General features: G+C 41.8%; 1 protein-coding gene across 1 annotated transcript in view; it reads right to left on the bottom strand.

Annotated features, from left to right (window-relative positions):
• Window positions 1–13338, bottom strand: part of LOC134451882 (glycine receptor subunit alpha-4-like) — a gene marked incomplete at its 3' end in the record, with an annotated part of 97985 nt that overhangs the window by 49804 nt on the left and 34843 nt on the right. Inside the window, exon 5 of the mRNA XM_063202280.1 lies at window positions 12687–12769. Coding sequence (XP_063058350.1) covers window positions 12687–12769 — 83 coding nt within the window. The remainder of the gene's footprint in view (window positions 1–12686; window positions 12770–13338) is intronic.

The raw sequence follows: 13338 nt of genomic DNA, 5'->3' as shown, positions 1-13338 counted from the left end.
CAAAATGAATTTCCATTGCTATGCTGATGACACCCAGCTCTATTTATCTGGCAAACCCTCTGACACTCTCCCTCCCCCCTCCCTCACCACCTGTCTTTCTGAAATCAAATCCTGGATCACCTCCAATTTTTTTAAACTGAATTCTAACAAACTGAAGTCCTTCTAGTAGGCACCAAATCCACCTTATCCAAAGCAAATAGTTTTTCCTTCTCAATTGATAACTCTCTTGTCTCCCCCTCCCCTCAAGTTAAGAAACTGGGCATCATGCTTGATGGCTCTCTATCCATCATCTCCCACATTAACAACATCACACGGTCTGCTTATTTCCACCTACGTAACATTAACCGTCTCCGCCCCTGCTCTTCCCATTCTACCTCCATTCTTGTACACAGTCTTGTCATCTCCCGCATTGATGACTGTAATTCTCTCCTCTTTGGTCTCCCTCAAAAATCTCTCCATAAGCTCCAACTGGTCCAGAACTCAGCTGCCCGCATCATTACTAAAACCCCTTCCTGTCATCATATTACCCCTGCACTGCAACATCTCCACTGGCTCCCTATGAAATATAGAATTCATTTAAAAATACTTCTCCACACCTTCAAGGCTATCCACAATCTTACCCCACCCCCCTATCTATCTAATCTTATTCACATTGCTGTTCCCTCCAACCCCCTCCGTTCCTCTTCCTCCATTCTCCTCTCTGTCCCCTCTGCCCGTCTTAGTACCATGGGGAATAGAGCTTTCAGCTGCTCCACTCCTCAGCTGTGGAATGTGCTTCCCCCGACATCCGCAATATTGACTCTCTGCCCCTGTTCAAATCCAGACTAAAAATCCATCTGTTTCAGATAGCCTATTCTTTATGATTCTTTAACTCTGTTTTGTTTTATTTTATTTTATTTCATATTTAAAAAATAATTAAATTCTGTTGTGTGTCTTGTTTTATTTTTGCTTCTCTCTGTACAGTGTCCTTGAGTGTTTTGAAAGGCGCTTTTAAATAAAATGCATTATTATTATAAATAATAATAATAATAATAAGTGTTTTCTCTATTTCAATTGCTTATTATAACACAATGAAATGTGTCCACCTCAGCCTACCTCTTACATTATGAGAAAACTATACACAGATAAGCCTGTATGCCTGAATGTACCTACATCTAATATAAATATCTAGGATGTTATTGTCTGCTGATTTTATTGCCTTGCTTAGGGGTCATTTCACGTGAAATCAGACACTTTGGGACCCGACCGACACAGATTTCAATCATACTTGCTGTGCTTGTTTAGTAGCAAGGTAGCACTCCAGAACTGCATTTTTGTGAATCTGACACCAATATTAAGGGAGAAATAGACTAGGAAAGGTTTACATATGAGGGTAGGTATCAGTCAGTGTAAAGCTGGGCTTACACTGTGCGACTTTTGCCCCGATTTTGCTCCGATTTTGCACTCACACGACTTTTTGAGAGTCGGGCCGATTTCTTGCTCAATCGCAGGTCAATCGTGAGTCTCGCATCGTGCAGTGTACATGGGGTAACGACAAGCGATTTCACCTCACGATCGTGCAATCGCAGGGTCGCAAGAAAATCAAAACGGTTTGAAATTCTGGTCGTGGCTCGTCCGTAAATCGCACAGTTAAAGCAGTGCTACGACCCGATTTGACACTTCACATGCACAAATGAATAGGGCCGTGCGATTCGCTGTTGAGCGCGACCTCATCTCCACCTCAGGTGCGCATGTTCCCTCCTCAGCAGACCGGGGAAACATGCCTGTCGCGTCGTACGGTGGAAGCATTTCGCTCGCATCCGACTGTCGGCTCGTGTAGTGTGAGGACTTGAATCGGGAGTTGTGAACTTTTAAACAGTGAAATTCCATCGTGCAGTGTGAGCAGAAGCTTAAGACCCACGAGTGAAAATATCGCACAGTGTATGCCGGCTTTAGGTCACAAAAAGATGTCTGTGGTGTTATTTGAAAGCTATTACAAATTACACAAACAGCATGGAAAACAACAACCCTCAGAATATGAATTATGATAAAATGAAAAATTGTATATCAAAATAGATATACTGTACTAAACAAGCATAGCAAATATGATTGAAATCTGTGTCGGTCGGGTCCCAAAGTGTCTGATTTCACGTGAAATGACCCTTAGATCTAATCCTTGAACGGTAGAAAGGTGAAAGGTGGAACACAAGACAGGTTGATGTCATCATGAAGAATTTACTTTCTTGATAGTTATTCCCAATCATTATCAACTTCCTCCTCCTCAGTGATTTGGCCATGTTTGGACACTACATCACCATGCACAGTATGGTACTTTTGCTGCGGATGTAGCAAAAGCAAAGTATGGTGGTGTTTTGCAGTGATGAGTCCTAGTCCTAGAGTCTTTGCCATCTACATCAGATGCCACAGAATTACCTATTGTGCCTCCACATTATCAAGCCAATGTATGGAGTCAGGCTCACATACTACTCCATACAACTGGAATTGAATTTGGCTTTAGTCCCACTACTCCTGTATCTGCCACTTATTCCCAAAGCACGAAAAGACATCACAACTTGTGCTTGCCCCAAGGAGTGCCACTATGGATCTGCAAGAAGAGACATGGAGTACATGGAGTCAGGCAGTTGCTGCAAATTCACAATTCAAGATTCTTTTTATTTGCCCTAAGGGAAATTTGTCTTGAGCATACATAGCTGCCGCATTTCAGCAAATAACTCCTTCAAAATCACTGGAGAGGAGGAGGGATGATTGAGAATAAGTTAGCGTAGGGCTCTTATCATGGGGTGACTATTGGGGAGGTAATTGCGTCTGACAACACGCTAAATTGCAGACAATGGGAGACAGGTGCGGAACGGGGAGGAAAGGGAATCTATACTCATGAACGCCCATCCGGGTACTTTGCTCTTAAATTTGCGTTACGCCCCTTTATGGGTGAAAACAAACCGGATGTCTCATTAGGCCCATACGATTTGTGTTGCTGTCGACCAACATTGACGAAGCATGTGAGCGAGAATTTGTTGTCACGTTGTGGGTGTTATTAAATACAGCGCATTCATAGTCGGCCACAAATATGAACGAGACGATGCGCTCACACCGGTTTGCTCTACTAACACACCACGTGTGAGGAGTGGAGGGACAGGCAGTGAGGAGGAGCTGAAGTGGGGACCTGCACAAACTTGTGAAGAGGTGTGAGACAAGACCCATATACACACGTGAGTGAGTTGTTGACCAACCAGTACATGGGTCACAGTGCTAGTCTAAATGAACACATTCCATGCTTCAGCCACAGCTGTTTGGCTATATTATTTAAACAGCCGGCAACACAACACGTTTTCGGCATGTTGCGCGTGAACAACGCTAGTCTACAGGTCTGTATCTTTCGTTTATTAAACCCCAACATCACCAATTGACTTGCATGGGTTGCTTTCCCCCACAAATGTGCGTAACGCACATGGAAAACGTCACGCCGTTCATGAGTATTGGCTGGCATTGGACAACACGCCCCCCTCCATCTCTGACGCGCCTCCTGGTCTTCCTCTCATTCTCTCTCCCTCTACAGGTCTCTTCTCCCATCGACAAGTAAGCCAGTAGTGACTGTTTTTATTAAATTCCTGTCCAGTGCCTCACCCCATTATGGATGGCTGGTCTCACTTATTTATTATTGTGTGCCGTGCCCTTTGGGATGGTGTGTAGTTAATCACTGAATAGACGCTTGCTGTGCTCCTCTGGCATTTGTAGCACTAGATCTCATTGCATGTTTTGACTAGCCCCCAACATGGGAGTATGACGCTGTTTCATGGACTAACACAAACATTTGAGTATTCCACTTCCAACTTTAAGGAAAAATAAATATTAAATATTGACGTTAACGTATCTTGGTGTCCTGACATTTTCTTGGGTGTACAGTTGCTCCTCTGGGTAGTGGTTGTTTGAAGTGGGGTGTCGCCAGAAAACGTGCGCACCCCCACCTGTGACAAGTGGCGTTAGTCGGCAGGTTCCACCCAGAGTTGAGTAGCTGTGCACCTCGGATATGTCGGACACCAAAGTAGGCGCTATTTTAAATATTTTCAACCTGAAAAAAGGAGGAAAAAAAGAAGAAAACGTATGCGTCTTGCATTTGGACTAGTTAAATGATATAGGCCTTTTTTATCGCAAAAAGGGGTGGGGGGAACAAACAAACGAGGAAACATGATGTGTTTTACATTTGGACTAATTCCTCTCTGTGGGTTCCAGGGACTGGAACCCCTTGGAGTGGGTGGATATCACGGGGTGACTATTGGGGATGTAATTGCGTCTGACAACACGCTTAATTGCAGACAATGGGAGACAGGTGCGGAACGGGAGGAAAGGGAATCTATTGGCTGGCATCGGACAGGTGAGCGGTTTTAAACTGTGCCACACCAGAGTAATCATATGGGATTACAACTCACTCATGGGTGTGCCTCCCATGGCCACAAGGCAGCCATTACACTTCAGGCACTTTGGTCACTCCATCACGTACAGTAAATAACTTTATATAATAGAGAGCTGACAGTAGTGATCATTACTTGATTGGAGTCCACCATATGCCAAGTTAAAAATAGTACTCTCTCTCCAGCTGAACCACATTATTGATACACCCTGAAGGCATTCATATAATTGCAGGTTATTTAAATAAAGCCAATGTAAAGCCTATACTACCACATCTCTAGCATCAGAAGAGAGTAAACAGACCATATTTCCCTCCTGCTCCCCTCAGTTCACACCCCCCGCAGTGCCAGGTTCACCTGAAAGGCTGTTAAAATCTGTATAGATACTGTAAGCGCAGTCTTCACCTACCTCTCACATGTATCTGAATTAAAGACTTTTTAACCGATTGCCCCCAGACTGTGCAACTCAGCCTTCGGGTCTCAATCAATTCACACACTAAGCACCAAAGGGCTGTATGCTATTAGCCTTATTCTCGCCAGGAGGACATTCGGATTCGCCCTGATCCCAAACCACAATGCAGTAGAACCAATCAGGATCACTGATATTTCAGAGATGTGACATAGTCAAAAATGTATGATGGTGAGGGGATAAATAAGGGCGGAATTCTCCCACCCGCTTAAGTAAAAAAAAAGCGTGCAACAGCGCCTCCGCGGTTACTCAAGTCTGTGATTAAGCGGGGTTTACGCGGAATTTTACCAGTTGCGCACTTTGGGTGGGGCCAGGCCAAAATCAGGGAGTTTCGCATGTAAATGAATCCTAAGTGTATTCTCCCGTGCACTTACGCGCGTTTGCCTTTACGCGCATCAAAGGGCTGTAGTAAGGTCAAGCGCCACTATGAGGTAAAATGTAATATTGCATTTGATGCTCGCTTGGCTCGCATTTTGAACATGTTACACGGTATGATTTGTTGATGTTCCTTACCGTCAGCGTGAGTCCAAATCGAAATTCATTCACAGTTCCACATAAACATCCTACATTAATTGTGACAAAATATGACCAGCTGCCCAGAGCATGTTGTCATATCGGTGAACTTACAAACAAAAGCAGGTAATTAATTAATCAGTATGAGGATCATCATGTTGTCTCCACGGACGGTAACCAAAACCAAAAACACCTCGTTGCAGGTTGCACCATGCACAAGTAGGCTAAATTGACAAGGCACGTCAGACTAAAGACCGCTGTTCCAGTCGTCCTCACAGCCACCCAAAGTATGCCTATTCAAAAACAACCTTCACCATTTTTACTATGTTGTAGCCACGACGTTAAGTAAAGGGTTTTTATTTCAACTCCTCCACTTTTGTGATTTATTGGAACTCGTGCATATGTGCATGTAACCTATTAAACTTTCTGAACTGATGCCCGACATACAAAACCACCACATACTGAGGTAGGCTACAGGTTGTCCTATCTGTTTTTGTAAGGCAGAAAATATGTCCTGTATGTCATTACAGCTAAACGTAAAAGGTAGGCCTACATATCAGAGCATGTCTTTGGCATTTCGCTTCTGGTCTCTATTACACCCCATCAGCTGCGCGTTTAAGTCCTGGCTTGGCATTGCATGCCCATGTCCAATTAATTCCCATGTCTGCGACAGAATATAAAGTCTCAGTTTTTTCATGACGATCGATTTCCTTGTTCATTCTTCAGCATGCATGTAGCCTAAGTGTAATATGCTGACGGACAGCTGAGATCCACATATTTCCAATTATTTTAATGTCACGTTGCTGTACAGAGAAGCGGAGAAACACTTTTAAAAGTCAGCAAATAGGCCTACTATGTGTTTGTTTAACTGTGGGAATGATCAGCATTTTAAATCACTTTTTGATTTCCGGAATTGTCCAGGCAACACGCCAAACTCCATTTTTAACAAAACGTTTAATCATGTTTATTATTTCAATCAACCTGTTGCGCACCAAAACGCTCAGCTGAGTTCCCGCCAAAGGGACACATCGCATTTCCATCTCATTATCTCACCTCCAATACTTGCCTTGTGTTTGTGAAAAGGAGCGGAGGTTAGATTTTGAAACGCTTTTGCAAGAGGACTTTTGGCACGTGGTTTTAATTCAAAGTTAAAGTTCAGTGTTGGATCTCAATGGACTGCCGAGGTTTTCACATGGTTGATCTGAAAATCCATGCTCCATAGTTTCTTTGTAGCCACAACTGATGAACTTGGCGGAGACTCATCCCCCCATTTAGCATATATCACGCCTATGTTGGGCTACGCGCTGTTTTCTGAGTTAAGCGCGAGGGGTGTGGCGACGTTCCAGAGGGAAGAATGCGCGCAAGATAAGACCGTGTAAAATGTGCGTGCGTAAAACCGACTTAAAGGATTTATCCGGAGTTGGAACAAGTTTGCCTGATTTTTGCATGTTTGGAATGAAATACAGTCACTCTAGAGCAAAATCAAGGCAAAAGGATGCGTTTTGAGAAAGTTTGATAATATCACGTTAGCCTCGTTAGCCATATCAGCTATGCAATATGATAGATTGCGGGCATCGTTTTTCGGCGGTTACACACATTTCAAAAACACAACATTTTAAAGTCTTGCACAGCTCAAAACAACGTCAAACGTACCTCATAATATGTTGAGGGTATCCACACATAAACCGAAGTGTCCAAAGCCCTTCATGTATTCTTGAAAGGTCTGCAGAATGTGTTTTGTGAAGCTACTACCTTGAGAATATCTAAATTACGGTCAAGCCAACTATTTGACACTAAAGTCCACCAAGTAGATTGCCGAGTGCGTCGCATCATCAGCTGTGGTTACTCGCTATGGAAATAATCATAGCTGATGATGCGACGCACTCGGCAATCTACTTGGTGGACTTTAGTGTCAAATAGTTGGCTTGACCGTAATTTAGATATTCTCAAGGTAGTAGCTTCACAAAACACATTCTGCAGACCTTTCAAGAATACATGAAGGGCTTTGGACACTTCGGTTTATGTGTGGATACCCTCAACATATTATGAGGTACGTTTGACGTTGTTTTGAGCTGTGCAAGACTTTAAAATGTTGTGTTTTTGAAATGTGTGTAACCGCCGAAAAACGATGCCCGCAATCTATCATATTGCATAGCTGATATGGCTAACGAGGCTAACGTGATATTATCAAACTTTCTCAAAATGCATCCTTTTGCCTTGATTTTGCTCTAGAGTGACTGTATTTCATCCCAAACATGCAAAAATCAGGCAAACTTGTTCCAACTCCGGATAAATCCTTTAAGTGGAGACGGGAGAATTCCGCCCGAAGTGAAAAAGCTGCTCCAATGAGTCACTTTTTGAATTTGTGAATAGTTAAAGTTGCAGCTCAGACAAATATGACACAAATGTGACATAAGTGCAAGGATTTTTTTTATAAATCCACACTTTTTGGACATCTACGCCTATGGCGTAGCTCCAGATGGAAGTTGCTGTGGCCAGCAAAAGGTGGCCTGGTATACAGAGAGTAATTTCTGTATCTCTAAATGCAAAGAAAACCAAAGAGACCATTGCTAACTTCAGGAGGCACACCTACAGAAGGAACAGACTTAGCCTCTCTCTAATCCTCTCGCTGCATCAACAGAGCCAAAACATTATCTAGGACAGCCTCCAACGCCGTTCTTAGTTCTTTACCCTGCTGTCCTCTTCGTACCTGTGTGTCAAAGCAAGGACCAAACAACTCAACAAATATTTTTTTTCAAGGGCCATAACCACATTTCACACACACATGCACAGAATGACCTTTCATTAGTATCCCTCAATCCACTGATCCCTTTCCATCCATCTGGTGTTGTGCAATAATTGATACAACACAATATAGGCCTATAAGAACTGAGTTTTGAAGTAAAACAGAATGAACACGAATGGTTGTATGTCTCGCAGAGTGGGCCACCGCCCACCGCTATCTACATTGAGCAAGACAATCGATGCAATAACTTTTAGATTACTAATTTGCAATACCAGCTTGAGTATGTCCTCTGTGTATATATTCACACACACACACACACACACACACACCTTGCTCAGTTCGTCTTTTTTTGCACTACTGGGTCATTTCAAGTGAAATCAGACACTTTGGGACCCGACCGACCCGGATTTCAATCATCGTTTGGACAAGGAACTGGCCATTTTAAAATATAGGTTTTTTAGATATTCAATTTTTAATTTTTCAATTGATCATAATTCATATTCTGAGAGTAGTTGTATTCCAAGGTGATTGTGTAATATGTAGAGCCAGAAAAGAGCTTTCAAACAACACCACAGGCATCTTTTTGTGACTAACACTGACTGATATATTCAAGGCTGAATGTATAGTGTCCTACCCTCACATGTAAACCTTTCCTAGTCTGTTTCTCCCTTAATATTAGTGTCAGATTCAAACCAATGCAGTTCTGGGGTGCTACCTTGCTACTGAAAAGGCACACCAAGTATGATCGAAATCCGGGTCGGTCGGGTCCCAAAGTGTCTGATTTCACGTGAAATGACCCTACTACTTCTTTAGTCTGTTTACCTAAACTGTTTGGTGAAGTAAATGTGTGCTTTGAAATGAGTTGCTTTCAATCTCACTGTATATGTGCATAGTGACAAACACCATTCTATTCTATTGTATTGTATGTAAGGGATAATGTATTGTCCACACGTGACTATAGGAAAATATTTTCCCGACGAGGCGAATAACACCCCCCGACGCCGAAGGCGGAGGGGTGTTATTCCGCTTCGAAGGGAAATATTTTCCTATAGTCACGTGTGGACAATACATTATCCCGCTTATTATACGGCTTTTACCAACATTAGAAAGCATAAATAGTTAACCAGTAGGCCTAGTTTAAAATAACATGTTTATTGCCATTTTATAGCGTGCGCAAAGAAAGATAGTTCGTGGAACGCTCATAATTTAAAAAGGTTACCAAGCAACAGAGTTTGGCTACTTTCTAACTTGTCACAGCCACGTTGCGCTTCATACTGTTTGCAGGCTGCCTCGTTCACTGCGCGATATCTAGGCTACTAAACCTGGGTTCATAACAGGAATATTTATATCTAATCGGCGACAGTATTCCAGAAAAAAACCATGCAACCCAAGCACTGCTGTGCGCCCTGACCATCATTATCAATCCTGCTACAGGCACAGCACTGTGCGCCGGATGGTTGGCTGGAGGAGGCAACTTCTAGCCTACAGGCTACACCCTTAAGGAAACTGTCAACGAACTCCTCACTTGTAAAAAACACAAATGAAATAAAAAATACTAGGCAATAGTTTTAATAAAAGATGTCACGACAGCGGCCGGCGGGCAGTGACAGTTTGCTTTCTTGGAACAGCAACACTCGGACATGAGATGTTGCTGATGAATCCTGATGGGCTGCACTCTGCCTTTTTTGTTACTAACTTCGTCAGGATGACATAACTGTTAAAACTAATCGCTGAATGAGACTTCTAGTGTTGTTGCAATTCGTCTTGAGACGTTTGAGAAGTGGTTGGTTACCGGAGCATCGGTGGGTTATCAGCAGCGTGCGTTAATCGCGCTGCTGCCATTCTGCTAAAAATCAGAAGGCAAGACATATCATTGAAGATATGACCGATCTACTTGCGGAGCGATCTCTGAAGTGACCAAACTCGTTGCCATTGGCAGCGGGTATTATTAGGTGGGCATTACAGAAAAGTAGTGACCACGGAACGTTGGGTCCGCCCATTGAAAGTGAATGGGAGCTCTTGCACCATTCTAGAATGCCGTATAATAATCTATTCTATTCCATTCTACTATACACATCAGCTCACCTCTCTGTCCTCCTTTATTCATATATTGAATGAGCACAGCAATAAAAATCGGCAAACAGATATTTCCATTGTACAGAAGTTGTATAAAAATATATTAATACAAACTCATGTGTGTGCACTTACTTTTATGGGTGAAAAGGTGGGAGCATTGTGAGGTGGTATGAGATGGAAACATTTCATCATGGTACAATGCATTAATAATTGAACTGAAATCTATCTGAGTGTATATTAAAGTGCCTGTATATGTGCGTATGTGTACGTTGGTGTTCCAATAAGAATGTCTTCTCTGCCACATTTGTGTGTGTATGTACTCTCTCAATGTGTAGGCCGAACATTGCCATGTTATGCATGATTGTTATTTACGTTAAGGGTGGGGATGAAGGAGTGAATGTACTGTATGTGGGTAAGTGTTGTCTTCTCAGTGACAGTGTTCTATATTGTAATGTACTCTACCTGAGGCCTATTCGAAAACAAGGTATCTTATCTTAAGGGGCTGACCTCCTAAGACCAATACATTTAATTAATACAGAATTAAATTGAAAAAAGGACAAATATTTCAATATGAATGTAAATATGTATGCTGGTTTAAATCATGTCTTTTCATCCTAATCTTAAATCCGAGCACAGCAATGAATTCCTCATGTATGAAAACCTATAGCTAGCATAATGTATTTAAGAGTTTACCTTGTTTAATCAAAGAGAGTACAGTATTCTCTGGTGACAGCGTCCATATCTTCATTTTGAGATACTATGGGATTTTTTTTTGTATAAAGCAGATTTGAATTAAGCATAACATCATCAACACCATAATTTATCTTTATCCTGAAAGCAAAAAATATGGACACAGAGAAGTGTAGTATTTTTGGGTCAAAAAACAGTGCTTTTTTGTTGGCGTCATTCCATGTTCGACTGCCAGTAACCAAATAATGGAAATAGATATACACCAACTTTTTTTTAGGGGGAAGTAGACAGTTCAGTGCAGTTTTTGGTAGTATTGGTGTTCAAAAAGACATCAGACATTATTTTCTGTGGATCTTGAAAGTTTGATCAAAATGCAAAAAATCACCGACAATATGAGGCTCTCTGCTTTAAAGGGACACTGTTTGAGATGTTTAGTTGTTTATTTCCAGAATTCATGCTTCCCATTCACTAATGTTACCTTTTCCATCAAAACGTACCACCACCATTAAATTCTAAGTATTCATTATGACTGGAAAAATTGCACTTTCCATACATGAAAAGGGGGATCTTCTCCATGGTCCGCCATTTTGAATTTCCAAATATAGCCATTTTTAGCTGCAAAAATGACTCTACTTGGACCATACTAGATAATATTTGTTTATTACTTAGTAAACTTTCGTGTAAAGATCAAATTTGGCAATAGGCCGCCCAGTTTCAATGAGCAGCATAGTTGCAGTACCTTTTTTGACCATTTCCTGCACAGTGTCCCTTTAAAAAAAAACAAAAAAACAAAGCTACCAGCCAATGATATAAGCATTTTCTTCAAATCTGACGTTAAATGGGGGAAATGGGGTTCTTCCACATGTATGAAAACATTAAAATAATTTGTCGAAAAGAAAAGTGATTGCGAGATTTTAAACTGGTGTCGGCGGCCATATTGGATTTGCCCGTTTTAGGCATTTCCGTACATTTTGGCGCCTGGTATACAACAGATTTGGATTCAGCACTCTTGAATACCCCTTAATCAGTTGTATACCAAAAGTGAACATGATTTGCTTTCAGGACCTTAAATAAGCACCTTTTCAGAAATCCTGCCTAGACTATTGTCATTACCCCATGTACAGTACATGATGCAAGACTCACGATTGACCTCCGATATATGCAAGAAATCGGCTCGACTCCAAAAAAGTTGTGCGAGTGACAAATCATGGCAAAATCGGGCAAAAAGTCGCACAGTGTAAGTCCAGCTTAATTTTAAACTGGCGGTTGCTATGGCCAAGACCCAGTCGTTAGTTCCATCGCATTTGGTTGTCAAGCCAAAACCCAGTCGTTAATTCTAACGCATTTGGTTGTCAAGTCAAAACCCCATTCGTTAGTTCCATCGCATTTGGTTGTCAAGTCACCCCAATGTTCTACGCGTGTCCTTACGGAAATGGGCTTGGCGAAGCGAACAGCACTTCGGCTTCACCGTCAGGCTGTTAGAAATGTTTTCCGTTGATATGGGGACACGTCGTCTGCCATTATTCCTTACGTATCGGATGCCAGCTAGCAGAGTTTAGTGGTGGAATGTGAGTAAAACCTCCCTCCCGAAGCCTTCAGTATCGGTAGCGCTGAGCTATCAACTGGAGTGTTGATAGGTAGGTTACGGGTCCAAGCCCAGGGTGACAAAGTAAGTGTGGGATCATCTCAGTTACAATGGTGCTGTGACCCAGATAGGAGTGACATTTAGAGAGGTGAGTGTAGTGGGCAGTAGGGCAGTGTAGATATGGAAGAAGGTGAAGCTTACAGCTCTCGAGTTGCATTGTGCATGTCTGGATGTCCATGGGGAAGTTCTTCAGATCCATTTGGCAGGATAGGATGAGTGTGAGCCTGCAAGGCATACATCAGGAAACATATATACAGGTCCTTCTCAAATAATTAGCATATTGTGTTAAAGTTCATTTTTTCCCCATAATGTAATGATAAAAAATAAACTTTCATATGTTTTACATTCATTGCACACCAACTGAAATATTTCAGGTCTTGTTTTGTTTTAATATTGATGATTTTGGCATACAGCTCATGAAAACCCAAAATTTCCATCTCAAAAAATTAGCATATCATGAAAAGGTTGTCTAAACAAGCTATTAACCTAATCATCTGAATTAACCAATTAACTCTAAACACTGGTAAAAGGTTCCTGAGGCTTTAAAAAGTCTCAGCCTTGTTCATTACTCAAAACCGCAGTCATGGGTTAGACTGCTGACCTGACTGTGTTTAACATTGAAGTCAATGGCAGTGGCATTGCATGAGGGTTATGAAAGCCCAGATATCATTGATGCTTAGCTGTCAGCTCTTTTTTGTTCTTTGATCTGGTGACCCACACTTCCCTCTTCATTATACTCCATAGATTTCCATACCAAGTTTTTGTATTTTTAAGAAAAATCAATTCTAATTTG

Source organism: Engraulis encrasicolus, chromosome 7, assembly GCF_034702125.1.
Source record: "Engraulis encrasicolus isolate BLACKSEA-1 chromosome 7, IST_EnEncr_1.0, whole genome shotgun sequence".
Taxonomy (NCBI): domain Eukaryota; kingdom Metazoa; phylum Chordata; class Actinopteri; order Clupeiformes; family Engraulidae; genus Engraulis; species Engraulis encrasicolus.
Note: the sequence above shows the minus strand (reverse complement) of the source record. Positions and strands in the feature narration are given on the sequence as shown.